General features: G+C 37.3%; 1 protein-coding gene across 1 annotated transcript in view; it reads right to left on the bottom strand.

The window, feature by feature from the left end:
• Positions 1-10341: 10341 nt before the first annotated feature.
• Positions 10342-19430, bottom strand: part of LOC116634686 (histone H2B.11-like) — a 9353-nt gene continuing 264 nt past the window's right edge. The window contains exons 2-3 of the mRNA XM_032408247.1: positions 13477-13608; positions 10342-10553 (exon numbers count right to left, since the gene is read on the bottom strand). Coding sequence (XP_032264138.1) covers positions 10342-10553; positions 13477-13608 — 344 coding nt within the window. The remainder of the gene's footprint in view (positions 10554-13476; positions 13609-19430) is intronic.

Consider the following 19430-nt stretch of genomic DNA (forward strand, 5'->3'; position numbering starts at 1 on the left):
CTTTTTAAGTAGATTTTTTTTTTTTTTTTTAATTTAAGGCATTGCAAGACCAAGAAGCAGTGATAAAGTGCTGGCCTGGGGTGTATTGAGACAAATAAGTGAATCATGAAACTGTTGAAAATTCTCTGCAGATGTTTCTGTGCCACAAGAGGAAACTTGGAACTTTTCATCGTCAAGGAGCATCCCGTAAATGGTCAAGGATGACTGTTGGGGTAAATGACCACCTTCTAAATCTTTTTTTTTTTTTAAGATTCTATTTATTTATTTATTTGACAGAGACAGAGATAGCGAGAGCAGGAACACAAGCAGCGGGAGTGGGAGAGGGAGAAGCAGGCTTCCCGCGGAGCAGGGAGCCCGATGTGGGACTCGATCCCAGGACTCTGGGATCATGACCTGAGCCGAAAGCAGACGCTTAATGACTGAGCCACCCAGGTGCCCGACCACCTTCTAAATCTTTATCTACATAATGTACTTCCTTAAACTTCCCGTGGGTTGTAGAGATGGGCATCATAGGTCATTGATAATGTCTGTCCAATAGCCAACATTAGACATGGGCTTATGTTTCTGAATGAATAATACTCCATCTAATTACATATACCTAGAATGTCTCTGTTATGACACATGCTAGTATCTGCTGTGACCAAAGGAAAATTTTCAGTTGTTAAAACTTGCACAGTACGTGGATCTATCCCTGTCATAAGAAATGAACTCACTACTTATTCTTTTCAGAGCAATCAGCTGGATTTCATGAGAAAATTTTATACCACATTTTTACTTCTGACAAAGTGTAAAATGATGACACTTTTGTGTGTGACTACAATTTTGCATTTATTATAACATCTTTCTCATGAAAGTTCAAAGCACTTCAGAGTCTATTACTTCATTAGTCCTGACACAAGGCCTCTAAGGTGGTGTGATTGTAATTCCTTCTGTGGATTTCCAGATTTTTCAATTTAGTAGGAGAAGAGCTGCCAGGACTGGGAAATCAAGAAGCCTTGGCAATTGATGTTTGGCAGAAGTAGAAAGAATTCCAAGTAACCAACTGGGAATTAACAGATGCAGAAGCCTAGCACATTAAGAATAAAAATCCTAGAACACTGACTGTATGGCTTGATTATATTTTGTACATTGTCTAATATAATTCCAATTTTCTAAAACAACATCGTGATGAAAGTTCCTCTCATTATAGATTACAGAGGAAAAAGGAGAAACAATGGTATGGCAGGGTTCTGTTGTATGATAACTCTGATGAGCAATTTCCATAAATATTTATGTATTTCTGTGATTGTGAGAAGAATCTAATTATGATTTTTTTTATGAGACAGTAATTTGATCTGGACTTAACAATGCAACTTAAAAATGTTTCCCTATTGAAACCCTTATACTTTATTGTACCTGATTTGCCCTACTTTTAATTGGTCGTGGATGAAAAACCTTTCAACTAGGCAGACCTCATGTAAACATAATGAATTTGGATGAAATTGTGGCATCAAATATCAAAAGCATATTATTCATTCAATATATATTTACTAAATGTCTATCTTGTATAACTACCAACCCCCATATAATCTCTTGGAATAAAATTATTTGGGGGCTTATATTTATATATCTTTAAACAAGTAATATTGGCCTCTGTAACTAACTTTTGTCTCACTAGTAAAGCATGTAGTAAAAGACCTGTTTTCTTTAACTTGCAGTTTATGAAGAACAACTGAGATAATTCACTTAAAAGGCATTTCTGAAATTCTAAAATTCTGAATTCTAGCTGTAATTCACTCCATTTATTGTATATTACTAGATCACTAAGACCAGTGAATTCAGAGAGTTGTCTCTGTTTATATGTATCCATGTACAATAAACAACTGATCACTTATTAGGTCTGTAGCAAAAAGAGAAAAAATAATTAAGTGGATGATCTTTGGTTAGTTCACATAATTATTTAAGAAAAGACTTTTGTCTTACTATATTTTATCCTCTCTGTGGTAAATGTGTGTGCCTTCTTTGTTTTTGAATTTCCTTGGGTCCAACCCAATGCTTGGCACCAAGTAAGTACCCAGTATGTTATTTTAAGTTTGTTAATATGTTAATAAACTCTTAGAAGCAACCCAAAGTGTTCCAGTAAAGGCTAAAGTGACTATAACAGCAGTCAAAGCTATTAGTATTCATAATAACTGCAATCATGATTTTGTAATAGTCATTATTTTCATAGTATGTCGAAGTTGGTTCGTCTTAATAATTAAATTACAAAAAGTATTGGAATGCAGAAGAACAAATTGGTGTGATAAGTACGTAATGGAAGTTACCAAAAAGCTGAAGAAAGCTTAACAATAGAATGGCTGCCAGTTCATGCACCGGGAGAATGATACCCTACCCTTGATAAAGCAATGCAGAGCTCCACCAGGATGAGACGAGATAGCAAAAACCAAGATAAATGCACTCCAGAGAAATGAATTCATATACACACCTGGAAAATAAAACACATTCTTCAGTGGACAAGCTAATAATACATTGTAAAGGCACAGAGGCAGAATTTTGGAGAAAACTTCATATGATTTTTGGATAAAAAGCCCAGTAAAATGAGGGGTGCCTGGGTGGCTTAGTCGGTTAAGTGTCCAACTCTTAATGTCAGGTCAGGTCATGATCTCAGGGTTGTGAGATCGAGCCCGTGTCGGGCTCTGCACTGAGTGTGGAGTCTGCTTAAGATTCTCTCTCTCCCTCTGCCCCTTTTCCTCCATCTCTCTCTCTCGTTCTCAACAAAAAAGCCCAGTAAAATGAAATTCTAAGATGCTCAAGGGATATGACAATGGACGCTTTGAGTGTTCTAGGCTACCCAAACTTTATTTGTGAATCTGGTTACAGGAGGGTAGTGTTTCTGCGGGTTGTGTATGTATAAATAAGTTAGCAAACTAAATTTTGTAATAGATCAATCTTTTGAAAATCTGAACTCTGTGTTTATTGTTCTTATGTCTTAAATATTAATTCTGAGGTTTCATTTTTCTAAATAATTTGATTTCCAGCTCTCTGGAGTAAAGTGATGGCTTCTCAAATGGAAATATACTTCTATACATAAGAGCAAAATAATCACCATTAAATGTTCTACAAAATAACTTCTGACTTATATTTTTATTACATTTATTATGTAGAAATAAGTCCGAATTCTCTAGCATGCCATCCAACATCCCCAAGTACATACATATGCCAAGTAGGTATTTCCAGTTCATTTCCAGACATTTACTCTTGCTTCCCTGTATTTTTCTGTCATCCATAACTGGCTCACAATGTAATAGCTTTAATCAAAGCTTTCTGCTCTTCCCCAACAAAACCGAAAAAATTCAAATGACAACAGTAAACTGGGTCAGATACACAGCACAGGTTATGTGAATTCCTTGACATTTGACATTTTGATTTGTGGCCGCAACTGTATTGGTTGCATGTTTCACACTCTGGTTTCATTTTGAGTCGTAACCAGCCATGTTCAGAGGTAACCAAGTTGGAGTTAATGAGATATTAAGAACTTCCACTTGAGGAAATTCTTTATGGGACAAAAAACCAAAGTTGACAACCAGGGATCAATTGCTTCGTAATAGGAACCCGGTGAGATGAGATGTTTTGTGAAGGACAAAAGGGTTACATGCAGGAATCAGATGTACATTGTCTGAAGGATGTTGTGGTGGTAGAAATGATAGGAACTGGGCAATTACTGGACCTGGTTATCAGATTTCTAAGTCTGAGTGACAGGGAAGATATTATTCCTAGTAAGGTAGATAAGAAAATGAGGAAGAGGAGAACATTTGGCGGAAAGGATTACTTGATCTTCTGTCTGGACACCCAGGGAGAAATGGATACTAGAATTCTAGAAATGTAGAGATGGAGTTTGGGAAAGACAATGCTATTGTGCATTCCTAAATCAAAATGGTTAACCTTCTAACGGAGTAGGAGTTAGGATCTAAAATCCAGAACACTGTAAAAACAACAACAAAACAAGAATGATTTCTGGAGGACCCACATTATAAAATACTCCCATTAGTGTTAATAATTGAGAATGGAAGAAACCATATGTATCTTAAGAAAAATATTATGGTTAACAATTTCAGCCTATTTCTACAAGATTATTAAGAACACAATATAATTAATTACCTCCATATGTATGAAGACTGAAATTTATCTGAGAAATATTAGTTACTTTTTTTTTTTTTTAAGATTTTATTTATTTATTTGACAGAGCGAGAGAGCAGGGGGAACAGTAGAGGGAGAGGGAGAAGCAGGCTCCCCGCCAAGCAGGGAGCCCAATGCGGGGCTCGATCCCAGGACCCTGGGACCATGACCTGAGCCGAAGGCAGACGCTTAACGACTGAGACACCCAGGCGCCCCTATTAGTTACTAAGTGCCTTTTGCTCTTTTAAGCACTGGGGCTCTAGGGTGGGTGAGGGAGATTGAAGCAGCACATTATAAAGGTAAACGGTGAGAGCTTCAGTCTGGAATTACACTGGATTGGCTCTGAGGCTCTGTTTCGCCCTTTCTGGCTGCTGGAGAGGGGGCCGAGACTGAGTCTCAGTTTTCTCATCTGCAAAGTAGAGATTGTTAATACTTCATAGAGAGGTGAATTAATAAGGAACAAATGTTGGGAACTGTCTAACATGCTTGGTAAGAATGAAAATAAATGGCTCTGTTCGTAGACCAAGGATTTGGGACATCTCTCCATTTGGGAAGGTTTCAAAAATTCTTTTTGGCTTTCCAAGAGCTAGTGACCTATCTTGGTCTCCTTTTATATGTTGGCCCGTATACTTTGCAGGGGCTCTTTTCTTCCTTCTCTTCTGAATCATTCCCGTTTGCAGCATAAATAGTATCTCATGTTTAAGTCAAGTTTTTAAACTGCCTCAAGACTATTTTATCTAGACCATTTGGCTTTAATGTTTTAACAACACAAAATAATTTAATTGGCATACTCAACTGGTAATGAGAATGTTCAGAAATATTTTAAAAACTCTCTCTGTCAAATAAATAAATAAAATCTTAAAAAAAACCCACCTTTATTGAGGTATAGCTTACATACCATAAAATTCGCCCAATGTGAGTGGGTAGCTTAATGATTTTAGTAATTTATAGTTGCACAATCAGTGCCACAATCATGTTTTCAAACATTTCTATCACCTCCCAAAGTCTGCCAATTCCTTTTGCAGCTAAAGCCAGTTCCTATACCCAGCCTCAGCATCCACCAATCTGTCTTGTCTCTATCAGTTTGCCTCTTAACATTGTGTATAAATGAGATCATATAATATGTAGACTATTGCACCGGCTTCATTCACTGTTTTGGGGATTCATCCACCCCATGACATGTAACAGTATCTCTCTTCTTTATTAGTGCTGCACAGACTTCATTGAATGGATACAGTATATATATTTTTTGTTTATTCACATACCAGTTGATGGACATGTGGATAATTTTCACTCTGGGGTTAGATGAACAATGCTTCTATATACATGTCTTTGTGTGAATATATGTTTTCATTTCCTTGATAGATTCCTAGGAGAGGAATTGCTGGGTCAGTTGGTAAATTATGTTTAACTTTATAAGAAACTGCCAAATTATTTTCCAAAGTGGCTATGTTCAATTCCTGTCAGTAATGTAATAGGACTCAGTTTCCCATATCCTCACCAGCATGGTATTTTCTGTCCTTTTAATTATAGCCATTCTAATAGATGAGAAGTTATTAGTGATTCTTGTACATTTCATTGTGATTTGATTTCGCATTTTCCCAGTTACTAATGAGGTTCAACATCTTATGTTCTTATGTTGTTATTAGCAATTTGCATATCTTCTTTCTCTTTTCTTTTTGTGGAGACAGTCTATTTAAATCTTTGACGATGTTTTGTTTGAGCTCTTTGTCTTATAATTGAGTGGTAAGTAAACACATTTTTAAATAGTAAAGTCTAAAAATACTTGCATTCTACTGAGCCACCACTCAAGGAGAAGAATAAAAACAGAGTTATGTGGGAAATTTTAACAAAATTAAATTAGAAAAGGATTGTGAGCGAAACAAACCATGAGAGACTCTGGACTCCTGGAAACAAACTGAGGGTTTCAGAAGGGAGGGGGGGCGGTGGGATGGGACAGCTGGGTGAGGGGTACGGGGGATTATATGCAACTAATGAATTGTTGAACACCACATCAAAAAATAATGATGTACTATATGTTGGCTAACCAAACATAATAAAAAGAAAGAAAGAAAAGGATTGTATTTCTTAGCTACAGGATGCATGGGGGAATTCTGGTTGAGAGCTACTTAGTATTGAACCCCACCTTCCTTATGGTGTAGCATCCTTCTGCAGGCTTGCAAGCTGGCAGGTGCATCTCTAGGCATCACATCCATATTTATGACAGAAATAAAGGAGAAAGATACAAGACAAAAGGCCCGTAATGCCCTGATTTGGTTTGTTTTTATTTAGACGCACTACTTAGTACACTTCTGCTTATATCTTATTGGGCAGCGTTGGCTCAAATGACCATCCCAAAAGACTACCAAACTGAGATGGGATGGGGAGTGATATCTAAAAGATATTCATCCCAGAATAATTTGTAATAGAAAATTTAATAAACATTAGTTAGGAAATGGAATTAGCTAATTATTCAAGAATTTTATACTGTTAAAATTACATCTAAAAGATTACTTAATGATGTGAAAAATATAGTAAGTGAAGATATGATATAGCAAATAATGTATAAAATGACCATGTTTTTGTTTAGAAAAATCCTACCTTTTAAGGTTTAAAAGCAAATGTATCAAAATATTAATGAAATTTATAATTTTATAGGGAAACTAAGTAGAATGGTAATTTTCCCCCTAATTTTGTTAATTTTCAATTTTTTTTCTGATGAATTTGAAATACTAAAATTTGTCAGAAAAAAATATTGCAATATTTCAACCAAGTAGACTTAAAAAAGTGACAGACCTAACATTGACAGAGTTTTCCCTATGGTGCCATCATAGGTATTAAAAGGAACAAGATGGAGAAAAGTTTCATATTTGTGTCTTGCCCAGAAAGTTGGCATACTTGAGTGGACATGCCATGGTTATAGTAAAATGCATGAAGACATGGGGAATCTATGTAAGAGGAAGGAAAACCAGGTACCAGGAACTAAGATTAAGAACAGAAAAGAAAATGAGAGAAAAAGCCATGCAGGGCCATCTTTACTGCTTCAATGGGTTATTCTTGTCTCTTAGACAACCTCAATCATGAAGTTATTATTCTTGTTATTAGTCTCTTAGATTTTCACTTCTTCCAAAAAATCACACATTCACAGGAAATAACTAGTCAATGAAAGAATATATATTCAATTGGGCTCCAATTTCTATTGACATCCATCATTAAAGGGCTTTAGGACATAGAAAGGGTCAGCTTTGCAGAAGAAGTACAAATTTGGGATGGGTATCACCTAGGTAGGACACAGTGGGTCTGGTGGTAGGAGAATGCCAAAAAGGTGTAAGGTCATCTAAGATGTGTGAATTACTTATTTAGACTTCTGTCGATTCGACACCTCTTCACCTTTCTATTATAGCAAATAACCTAGCATCTGGCACATATTAAACACTGTGAATGTTTACTGAGTGAGTCAACAAATGAATTAATGAATGTGACAATTCCCCTCTAGGAGATGAGGCAGGATCCTGAGACACATGCTTAGGTACAGGACACCAAACCAGGGGATCAGCTATAAGGCACAAGGTCAGCTCTGGAGTAGCAGTTCCTGCGCTCTGATGTCAGGTCACCCATCACAGCTCCTAAGATGTTTCCTCACCCTCCATTTTTCCTCCCTGCCCAGGATCAGTCTTGGATCTAAAAAGAAGTGTAGGGTTGAGCATTCATGAGCATCAGCTGGTGCATAGCGAGCATTACAATGCCAGAACTGGACACATTCTGGTATTTGTCTTCAACTTGCTTTGAAGTAAATAAATACTTAAGATAAATTTAATACGATTTCAACACCTGAAGCAAGTTTTTTCTCTCAATGTTCTTTTCATTAAGTTATGTTATTGGTTTCTGTATAGGCTTTGTTATATGTACTTACTGGGGTGGATTATACCCTTCAACATATGAAGACACAATGTGGCTCTTTATCAAGAAAAAGGAATGACAAGAAATAATAATGGCAAAGAACTACTGGATATTGTTGAATATATTTTTCTAAAGAGATTTGTTAAAAGATCGAAGAAAACAGAAACCCTTGAGAACAAGGATGGTTAATCTTCCCTGAAGGCCATACTCTAAATGCTAACTCTTTAGACCAGACCCTGAACTCTAAACAATTTTGTCCTCCTTTCTAAGACAACCTTCCAAGACAGAAGTACTCATACTTTTACTTACAAGTCAGAAACATTTGGGCATAAGCCTTTCAACTACATTCTTTATTTTATGGCCACAAAATTTAATTTGTAGGCAGATGTCATTACAGGGGGTGGTGAGGCAGATTTTACCTAGGACCTAGTTGGCATGTACTCTACCCACTCAATAATAGACTCAACTAGATATTAAATTAAGGCCTATTTTTTTCTGGTAGAGCAAACTTAAGAGAAATATAATTTATCTCATAAACTTGACTGTAACTGCTTATTTTATTTTAAATGAATTTCATCTTTCACTTTATTTTTAGATAGACTTTCACAAATCTATATGTTAATAAGGGATTCACTAATTATTTCATTTATATATTACACAAACATGTCTTAGAATCTATTTGCTAAAGAATTTTTTTGGTAGCCCTTATTCGTGTCCTTCATTTTCCATACGTTTAAAATTTTGTGTTGAATAAGCCCTTTGAATCTCATCAATTTTCTTTTTTTAGTTGTATTTGCTAGGCTTCAGGCTGCTTTTCTTGCTCTTGATAGAGAGAGAGAGATAAACAGATATAGATATACAGTTATATAGATAGATCAGTTTCACAAAATTGAAAGGTATTTAATTGCAGATACGCATCAGTAAACTTATACAGATACTACTTCTCATTCTAACTATAATTGGTAGCAAGTAGAAGATAATAGTAAACAGAGCACTAGACCCAGATGGGAGGACTAGAATTCAAGTTCAGAAATTTCCATGACACTTTACTTGGTTGCCACAGGAAAAAGCTAAGTATAAGCAGAATGGAATAGAAATTAAAATGGGAGATAGTAGAGAAGAAGATGTAAAGGCAGTGAGGGGCAGTCAGAGAGCTAGAAACACAAGTCATAGAGCCAAGGATCACAGTATTTTGAAGGATGCTGAGGAAGAGGAAGACCGTGGAAAGACCACTGGCCAGGTTCAGGCTCCTGGCCCTACTAGGAAGTTTCAGGTTGCCTTTGAGTTCATTTTAAATTGAGTGGATACAACAAACATTTGATTGAGAGTTTAAAGAGTAGTTGGGGTGATTGGAAAATGAGATCAGGTGCGTGTCAGTTGTGAGAAAAGGACTTAGAGCAATGCTCTGAGGGGACAGAAAGTCAAAGGGATTTTGAGTTGTTTTTTTTATTGATAAGACGGTACCTAGGATTATTAGGCAAAGGGTCAGGTGTTGTAGAGACTGAGAGATCAAAGAGTAGAAAGAAAAGGAGGATGAAGGCCAAGAGAAGAAGTTTGGAGACTATGGAACCAGGAGTGAAAGTATACACTTGAAGAGGGAAGAAGCTTCCTTGTCAGGGAGGCAGGAAGCAAGCAACAATGGGGGAGCAAACATGCGTGGCTTAAAGTGGGAGGGGAAAGGAATGTGTGAAATAAAAGGATTGTGTACACTTTAAATGGTCAAACATTACTCATTAAAATAGTATTCTCCCTGAAGGGTTGATGGTAGTAGAAAATGGTTTGGTAGAAAAAGGAACAAAATGTGTGCACAACAATACTATCTATATCAATTTGATAGAAAGAAAGAAACACAGAAAGAGAGAGGGCGGCATAGAGGAAGAAAGGAAGAAGGGACATAGGAGGGAGGAATGAAGGATGGAAGAGAGCTTGCACTTCATAGATGAAAGGCTGGAAGGAGACAATGGGAAAATAGTCAAATTATCTCAGCTACCAGGGACACTTGTGAACACACTTGATTCAGAAGTGACAATGGCTGGGAGCCCTTGGGTGGCTCAGTCCATTAAGCGTCCAGCTCTTGATTTCGGCTCAGGTCATGATCTCAGGGTCTTGAGCTCAGCCCCACGTTGGGCTCCGTGCTGAGCGTGGGGCCTGGTTGAGATTCTCTTCGCCCCTCCCCATCCCTTCTTTCTTTCTTTTCTTTTTTTTTCTTTTTTCTTTCTTTTTTTTTTTTTTTCCAGCAGTTCACCCTTTATGCACGTTAGGCCTGGGTCACTTAGAGCTGGTGTACTAGGTGACAGCCTTGGCACCCTCTGATACAGCACGCTTGGCCAGCTCCTCGGGCAGTGGCTGATGCACAGCCGTCTGGAATTCCCGGGTGCTGGTGGGTTTGGGCCTGAGTACTGGGCCAGCCCGCAGCCTCGCCAGCCAGATGCTCAACAGGAAAGAGTCACAGAGGCCAAATTCAGAGAGAAATGAATTTTCGAAGGGGTTGAAAAATCCTAACGTGAAAATAGAGGCAACTTTATAAACCTCACATGCCACAGGAATCTGAGATTCATAAAAAAACCTGGATGGTTTTATTTCTGCTTAGATACAGTGGAATTTGATGAACTCCAAGGTCTTTAGTCTTCAAATTCCCTCCTTTATTACTGTCCAAATATTCAGAATTTCAACATTTAAAACCAATTTCTCTTGTTCAAATATTTTCCGTTAAAAACTAGGAGAACTTCTAGGTAACATTGGTGGATCAAACGGACAGATATGTTTTTACCCACAGGAACAAAAAGACCAAAAGCGGAGGCGACAGCAACAAAATTCTAGAAGCTGGGAAGTAATCAATTCCATAAGCACAGAAAGCGCCAAGCTAAGCTGGTAGTAGCTAGAGCCCCAAGCAAGTTCATTTGTGCTGCAAACATCTCAGAAAAGTACAGGAATTGGATATATCCAGTCACTCCACAACTGAGGTTCATGTGAGGCTGGAACCAGAGGATTATAGTGGTCTAAATAAGAGAAATTGAGATTTCTGTCTCTGAGAGTCCAAGCTATGTATATAGAAAGACTTAGGAATAAAGATAAGTCACCTAAGGAAGTTTCTGCATACTGGATTTCCAAATAAGTTGTGACTTCTGACAAGATTCAGAAAAACAGTTGCTTCAGATCTTTGGAAGTTCGCATGCATGCCCATTACACATGCAAACCCAGCATTTTCCCCAGCCTTCCCCAAATGAAGGTTTATATATTGGCAATCTTTCATCATAAAATAGGAGCTAAAGTTTTTAGCTTGAGTCATCCCTCGAAATAGGCAGCTGCTCTCTTCTACCAGCTGATATTTCATATTAAATTGTCCCCCAGATATTTCATCAAAATGGCTTGCAGCGTACACCCTACATTTACCTCATGTCCCTTTTGTGGCTCATTGTCAGTCTGCACAATGGGGAAGTCTGGGCGGCAGCTGCAAATTTTCTGGTTTTCAGTACACAGAGCATATTTGTCAGCAATTACGTCTCAGGCTCTCTTTCTGCACTTGTATTCTCATACAGAGTGGCGATGGCAAATTAATTATTACAATGATCTGGACTGTGCACCCCCTTTCCTGTAATGCACACTGAAGCCCTTCCAGCTCATGGATAATTCTACCCACCAAGAAGCAGAGATGAAGGAGCTACAGCCTCCAGGTTTTAAAATTCTTCGTGGCTCCTAAAATATTTTTCCTAAAGATGGAATTATTTCATCTTTAATTCCTAGATAAATTTGCTACACATATTTATTGCCCTTGAACAGTGCTTTTCAAATTTTTCAACAGTATGCTTTTAATGGTAGAAGAAAGGTTCTACCCATCCTTGGAAGGCTGGGGACACAGCATAAGATCATGGAAAGTTTTGTTAATCCTAAATTTTAATTTAAAGATATACTGGTTTTATGTTTCAATAAAAAGACAATTTTTATATATCATCATAACTGTCTAGGGGGAAATCATGTTGCAAAAGCTTGTGTGACGTTTTTGCTGTGAATTTGAGGATACCTTGGCACATCCTCTCTGTGCATTCTGGATTTGAAAAGAAAGAAGAAAGATTCCTCACAAGCAACCATGACTTCAGTTGCCTCTGATCCCATTCAAGTGTCTTTCTTTTTACTTTTATCCCCCTGAGAAGTTAGTTTCTTTTTTCTGAATTTGGTGGATATTGAAGACTTTCTTATAAATCCTTCTTGATGACTATAGTTTTATGCTCCAGTGACCTTTTAAATTTCAGAATTCCAAAGGAACTATTTTAAGTATGTAAATAGATATTTACCATAGTTCTTAGGTCTGTAGGCTTGAAAGTCAGATGATCTGGGTTTGAAAACTGGCTCCTTTATTTTTTTGACAAATGAATTTGACCTTCTTAACTGCTCTATTCCTTAGCTTTCTCATCTATAAAATAGAGGTGAATGTAATACCTACCTTTTAGGGTTATTGTGAAAATTACATGAAATACTATAAGTGAAATGCTTAGAATAGTACCTGGAAATAGCACAAATTATCAATATTATTAGCTGTCTTTCTGAGGTAAGACAACTGAGTCCAGAAGGAGAGAAGTTCTAACTGCAATGAAGGTTTTAGTAATTTCCAAAATTATAACCATACATATCTAGAATTCTCCCATTAAGAAATAGTGATTATTAAAAAAAAAAAAAAAGAAACAGTGACTATTTCTCTCCAGATGGCCACCGATTCTGCAAAATGTTGGCATATCTTTCTATGCAGCCATTCTCAATAAGAAGCCAAAATAATAGGCTATTGTGGTCATCTTGATAATGAACTCCCAGAGAGAACACAACATATATAATGCATATATTTATTCATTCATTTTTTCCTTCACTCATTCCAGGCACATACACTGAGTACCTGCAGTGGATTGTTCACATAAATTGAACGTTGCTGAAAGTCCACACTTCCGTCCATTTTACTACAAGCAACTTGGTAGTCCCTAATCTGGGGTTAGGGTTTCGGTTTCTGCATTTGGGTACATTTATAAAAGCTAATGGTTCCAATTGCAACACTATCCTAAATGGTTTGTGTCCTGCTTTGCAAGCTTAGCTGGACCTTTTCTACTGCTGGAAAATTTTTCTCCAAGAGTCTGTTGCATCATGTAAAACAACTTCTCTAAACTTGCCTTTTTTCCCCAAACCCCTCAAATTCCACCATTAGGCCTCTTCTTGCCAGTGGCCTATAGAGATGTTAAGAAATTCAGGGTTATTTATAACAAACTGTCTCTTTCCTGTCCTTCACAAAACTGGGTTTCTGTGAATTCATTTCTCCCCTTCTTCTTTCTCTCAGAGAAGCATATATCCCTCTTGGCAATGGCTGATTCTTTCCCCTAAGTTCTTGATTCTGTTCATGTTCTGTGCTTTATCAATTTCTATTGTTCCCTCCTTTCTCACCTGGCTCCTTTCCTGGCAGAATCAAAGCAGCATCTTTCCAACACTGGTCACTAACCCCCATTGTTATTAGTGTGTCAACAGGAGTTCCCGCTTCCAACATAATCATGTGTTTTCCACCAAAAGATCTAACATCTGCGAGTAAAAGAAATCAGAATGATTTTCCAAACAGAGTTAGCTCAGAATTTCACTGCACATTACAGGTAAATAATTTAACCTATTTACTCATAATTAGATTTAGTTGCATGTAGATTTAGTACATTATGAGTAAAATAAAATGGGCTGCAAAATAATCTCAAAAAAATCACGCAGTATTTTAAGAAAGGTAGATATGGAAAATCAGGACTAGCTTATAAAGAAGTTTTCATGTCAATGTATTTACTGTGTAACGTTTCTGGGATTTGCATGTGCTGGACATTTACGTAAAGAAACAATCTCTGTCCTTTAAGAGTTCACCTTCAAAAGATGTTACCCGCTCCTCAACAGGCCAATGAACCAACATGGAGGATGTACAGCAAATGAGGTTGTATTATAAGCTTATGTTACAATCTTCCAATATTTTAGGCAGGAAAAGAACAGGTATTCGATTCTCCCAACACTTCAGGCCAGGAAAAAAAAAAAAGACTGTTGTAGAGATGCTGAAGTTACCTGCTTCTAAATATTTATGTAATGAAACCTCGAGGGGATGCTAGATGACTCATTAAGATTTATTTGTTTCACTTAAGTTGTGATGATTCGATTTCTGAGTCTCTGAACAGCAACTACAGATCCATATTTCTCTCTTTCTATTTCATTACTCACTGATAATTTTATTTTCTGCTGCTTTGGAATTCATCTCATAAAATGCTATAGGTCCTCACACTGTGTTGTGTTCCTGTTACCTGATCCTTCGTGATATAGAAAAATAAAGGTTCATAGGAAAAAATAATCTGCTCTTTAGGACCGTTTAAAATCAACTGACATTTAAGAATGAAGCAAAGAGAACAAATGATCATGTTTTAAGAAAACTGTATCCAGAAAAATTTGCTCTTATATTACAAAATTCTTTATAATACAAAGGTATAGAAAATAACTTGCTTTCTAAAATGTTTGTTTACAATAAAGAAATTTGAAATTCAGCTAAAAGCAAGTTTTATATTTAAAAAACTTTTTGGGGGGGCATCTGGGGGGCTCAGCCCGTTGAGCATCCGACTCTTGGTTTTGGCCCTGGTCATGATCTCAAGGTCCTGAGATCCAGCTCTACGCTTAGCGGGGAGTCTGCTAGAGATTCTCTCTCCCTTTCCCTCTGCCCCTCCCCCACTCTTTCTAAAGATAAATAAATAAATCTTTAAAAAACTTTTTAATATATATATATAAAAAATCTAACAGCTTTTTTTCCATACCCAGGTATGAAGAAGTCACCAAAGCTGACCTGGCTCTGGGTCTGGGCAGCATGGAGCACCCTAACTGCCACTGTAGACCTCTCCTGCTGGTAGTCAAGGCGCTGGAAGCAGTAGCCTGCGTCATCAGTGCCTTCTCGAGCGTAGCCCTGTACTCCCTAATCCACTGTAGTTTGGCGTCTGACCAAAAACATTTACAGAAGCTTTTCTCTAAGACCAAGAATTGCTTCCATGTTGCCAAATCCAATGAGCACTGTTTTGTTTTAATTTTATTTGACTCTCAGCATCATTGACACCCTTCTCCGCTTCTGTCTTTTGAAACTCTCTCTCAGCTTTTGAGGTCCCATTCTCCTGGTTTTTCCTCTTATGTTACTGTTCTTGCTGCTGTTGTGGCCCCTTCTTGGTCACCTCTTGGGCTCCTTTCTTTGACTTGGTGCTCAGAATGTCTGGACTCTGGGACAAACAGTCTTACATGACTTGGGATTCCAGCTGGGAATAAAGGAATGAACAAGTAAACAAATGAATAAATCATCCATTCATTGTTTTGATTTCAGAGCACCAAAGAAGACCCTCTCTACCTACGAAATGACTCTCCTCCCCAACCTACGAAATGATGCCTGAAATACACTTTGTGGGAAACAAAGCTTTGCAGGTTGATTTCACACATAAAAAGAGCTTGGAGTCAGAAAGTTTGCTCACAGTTCTAGCATATACTAGTGTGTGACCCTGGTCAGTTCACTTAGCCTCCTTAAGTTTGTTTTGTCACTATTGTTAGTAATAATAACAGTAATGATTTACAGAGTTATGATAATCAATTGTAATATCGTAATATATAAAAAACACATTTAAATTATAATGCCCAATACTTGTTTAAGGGTATAATTGTTCCTGGGTAGGTAATACATCGAGCACAATTCTTTCTAAAATACAAATAAAGTTTCTGTCTGCCAAGGCCCTGGAACTTAAAGAAGGACAAGACACAATCAGTCAGTTGCCATCCAATGCAGGTAAACTGCAGATATTGTAGAACTATTCTGGGTCATTATCTGGGTCTCCCCTGTCTGTTCCTGATTTGATTTCACTCTTTCTCCAACACAGAGTCCTAGGGCCTGTGTTACTCGGTCCTGCCATGTTCCCAGCTTCATCCAACACTCCTCTGAATCCCAGAATTGCCTTCATGAGAGTTCTCTGCCTTGTCCTTGGTTTCTCAGATGAGAAATATTTCTGACCATGTTTTTCATGTCCATGCACATCAACTCTGATAAGGGTAGAACTGAAGAATAAGGAGGAGGCAATCCAACAGCTGGAATGGAAGGGAAGCCCAAATGATATGGCACGTGCCGGAAGCGTAGAATTTACTATGTGCAGAGGAAATAGAGTCATGCATGAATGATGATATTGCAGAAATATGAACAAGATCAGGGCTCAGAGTTAGGTTGATGTTTACATTTTGAGCCTTCTTTTCTGTCTTCCTACAGAAGAGTCCAACTCTTGTCTTTTGAATTTTGAAACATTAAAGGGAATTCTGATAGATTCTGAAGTGTAGAATCAGCCGAGATTTTGGAAGAGAATTTGCCAGGTGGGAAGGAAGTCGTGCAGAGCAGAAAGAGAAGAGCACTGAAGATAAACTCTCCCTGCCTTAGAATTTAGCTTAAGGTCAGCTCTACTTTAAAGACTTTCTTTACTCTAATCACTTATAAGCATGTCTCTGCACTAAATTATTTTTAGGAGAAGTGAAGCATCATCTTAGCTCTTTCAGATGGATGTTATCACATGGAAACTACTCTTAAGAAGGATATTCTGGTGACCGATTTGTGGGCATAAAACTTCCATGGAACTTTTAAATAATTTCTTGACTAATTATATAGCTTTGATTCTGTCCTCATCAAATATGGGAATCCCTTCAGGGTACCTAATACAATTATAAAAGGTATCTGTTAATAAATGACTAACATAAGATGATAGTATAATTTTTAATAAGGGATTAGGCATGTAGAAACTTTATCATTAGAAAAGATATGTACCAAAAATCAGTGTTTAACTGTCCTAAGGAAATACAGCCTGAAGACCATGATGGAGCAAAAAAATGTGACTAATTTTTCCTTAGAACACTTTAAGTTAAAAAAAAAGTTATTCAACATGTAAAGCATGCCAAACGATGTACCCATGTATAATGGAATTTATACCCACGATTCAACAAACTTAAAAAATAAAATCTTTTCTCAATGTTTCTGAAGTAAGCAAGGTGGCTTATCACTCTGTCACCAAATGTAACCACTGTCCTGAATTTGTTTTTCACTCATTTGCATTTAATATTTAAATATGTATCCATGGCAATATATGGTATTATTTCCCTGTTTATAAACTATATATAAATGCTTTATATTGTGTGTATTCTTTAAGATTTTATTTATTAATTGATTTTGGTGAGAGAGAGAGTGAGTGCACAAGTAGGGGGGAGGAGCAGAGGGAGAAGCAGACTCCCTACTGAGCAGGGAGCCTGATGCAGAACCCGATGTGGGACTCAATGTGGGACTCGATGCAGGACTTGATCCCAGGACCCTGGGATCATGACCTGAGCTGAAGACAGATGCTTAACTGACTGAGCCACCCGACTGAGCCCATATACTGTGTGTATTTTTGACAACTATTTTTTCACTCAACATTATGTGGGAGACATTGATACATGTAGACACATGTAGCTCTAGTTCATTTCTGTTCTCTATTGTATAGCTCAACTGTATGTATATGTGCACTTATTCATTCACCAACAATTCATTGAGTATTTATAATGCACTGTTTTAGGTGCTGGGGATAAAGCACCTAGCTCTTATAAACGTTACATTCTATTTGGAAGAGTTAGTAACAAATAAAATAAATAAGGAAATACATGGTATCTTAGCCAGTGGGAGCAATATAAAGAAAAATAAGGCCAGAGAGGGGAAAGAAATGGCAGGGAAATGGAATGCCATTTTAAATAGGAACACAAGGTGGTTCACTTAGATGGGGACAGCTGAGTAAAGACCTGAAGAAGGGGAGGAAGCAAGTTATATACAACTTTATAGGAAGAATGTTATGGCAGACAACTTTATAGGAAGAATGTTATGGGCAGAAACAGCAGAAATCATAAAGTCCTGAGGCAGGAACATAGCAGGTGTCTTCAAATAGCAGTAAAAAGGCTTGGTGGCTAGACGAATATTGGGACAATAATTGGTAGCTAGTTCATTTATCTTTGCTTTAATCTTTGTTATTTCCTTCCTCTGCTTGCTTTGGGTTTAGCTTGCTCTTTATTTAGTTTCTTAATATGGAAGTTTAGGTTATCAATTTATTTCTATAAATTTCCATAAATTTCCCTCTAGCATTGCATTTACTACATCCCATAAGTTTTTGTATATTGTTTTCTTGTTTTCATTCAACTCAAAGAATTTACTAATTTCTTTTGTGATTTCTGTTTTACCCATTGTTATTCAGAAGCCTGTTGCTTAATTTCCACTTATCTCTAACTTTCCTAGATTTCATTGTTACTGATTTCTTCGTACTTGTATTTCCTTATGAACAGAAAATATATTTTGTTTGATTCCAATCTTTATAGATTTATTGAAACTTTTTTTATTATTATGTTCAGTTAGCCAACATACATCATTAGTTTTTGATGTAGTGTTCAATGATTCATTAGTTGCATATAACACCCAGTGCTCATCACAACACGTGCCCTCCTTAATGCCCATCACCTGGTTACCCCATCCCCCCACCCCCTCCTTTCTGTAACCCTCAGTTTGTTTCCCAGAGTCCAGAGTCTCTCATGGTTTGTCTCCCTCTCTGATTTTTTTTTAAGTGAGCTGCCATACAGTCTATCCTGGAGGATATTCCATGTGTTCTTAAGAAGAATGTGTATTCTTCTGTGGTTGAGTGGAATATTCTGTGAGTAACTGTTAGGTATCTTTGGTTTATTTTTTTTTAATCTTTTTTTTTTTAAGATTTTCTATGTGTTTATTTGAGAGAGAGAGTGAGAGAGAGCACAAGCAGGGGTGAGGGACAGAGGGAGAGGGAGAAGCAAACTCCCCACTTAGCAGGGAAGCCCGATGTGGGGCTTGATCCCAGGACCCAAACATCATGACCTTAGCTCAAGACAGATATTTAACCAACTGAGCCACCCAGGCTCCATGGTCTCGTTGGTTTATAGTATCATTCAAATCCTCTATTTTGTGGTTGATCTCCTACCCAGATGTTCAGTCCATTTTTAAAAGTAGGGTATTGAATTTTCCAACTATTTTGTTGTGTTACCTATTTCTTACTTAATTCTGCCAGTTTTTGCTTCATGCCATCTCTTCCTTTCCATTAGAGATTTTAATCCATTTAATTTAATTACTGATACGAGAATTTGTCTGGTATTCTGGTATTTTGCTAGCTTCTATATCTCTCAATTTCTTTTTTTTTTTTTTAAAGATTTTTATTTATTTATTTGAGACAGAGAGAATGAGAGAGAGAGAGCACATGAGAGGGGGGAGGGTCAGAGGGAGAAGCAGACTCCCCGCCGAGCAGGGAGCCCGATGCTGGACTCGATCCAGGGACTCCAGG

This window comes from Phoca vitulina, unplaced genomic scaffold (assembly GCF_004348235.1).
Source record: "Phoca vitulina isolate PV1807 unplaced genomic scaffold, GSC_HSeal_1.0 scaffold9, whole genome shotgun sequence".
Classification (NCBI taxonomy): Eukaryota; Metazoa; Chordata; class Mammalia; order Carnivora; family Phocidae; genus Phoca; species Phoca vitulina.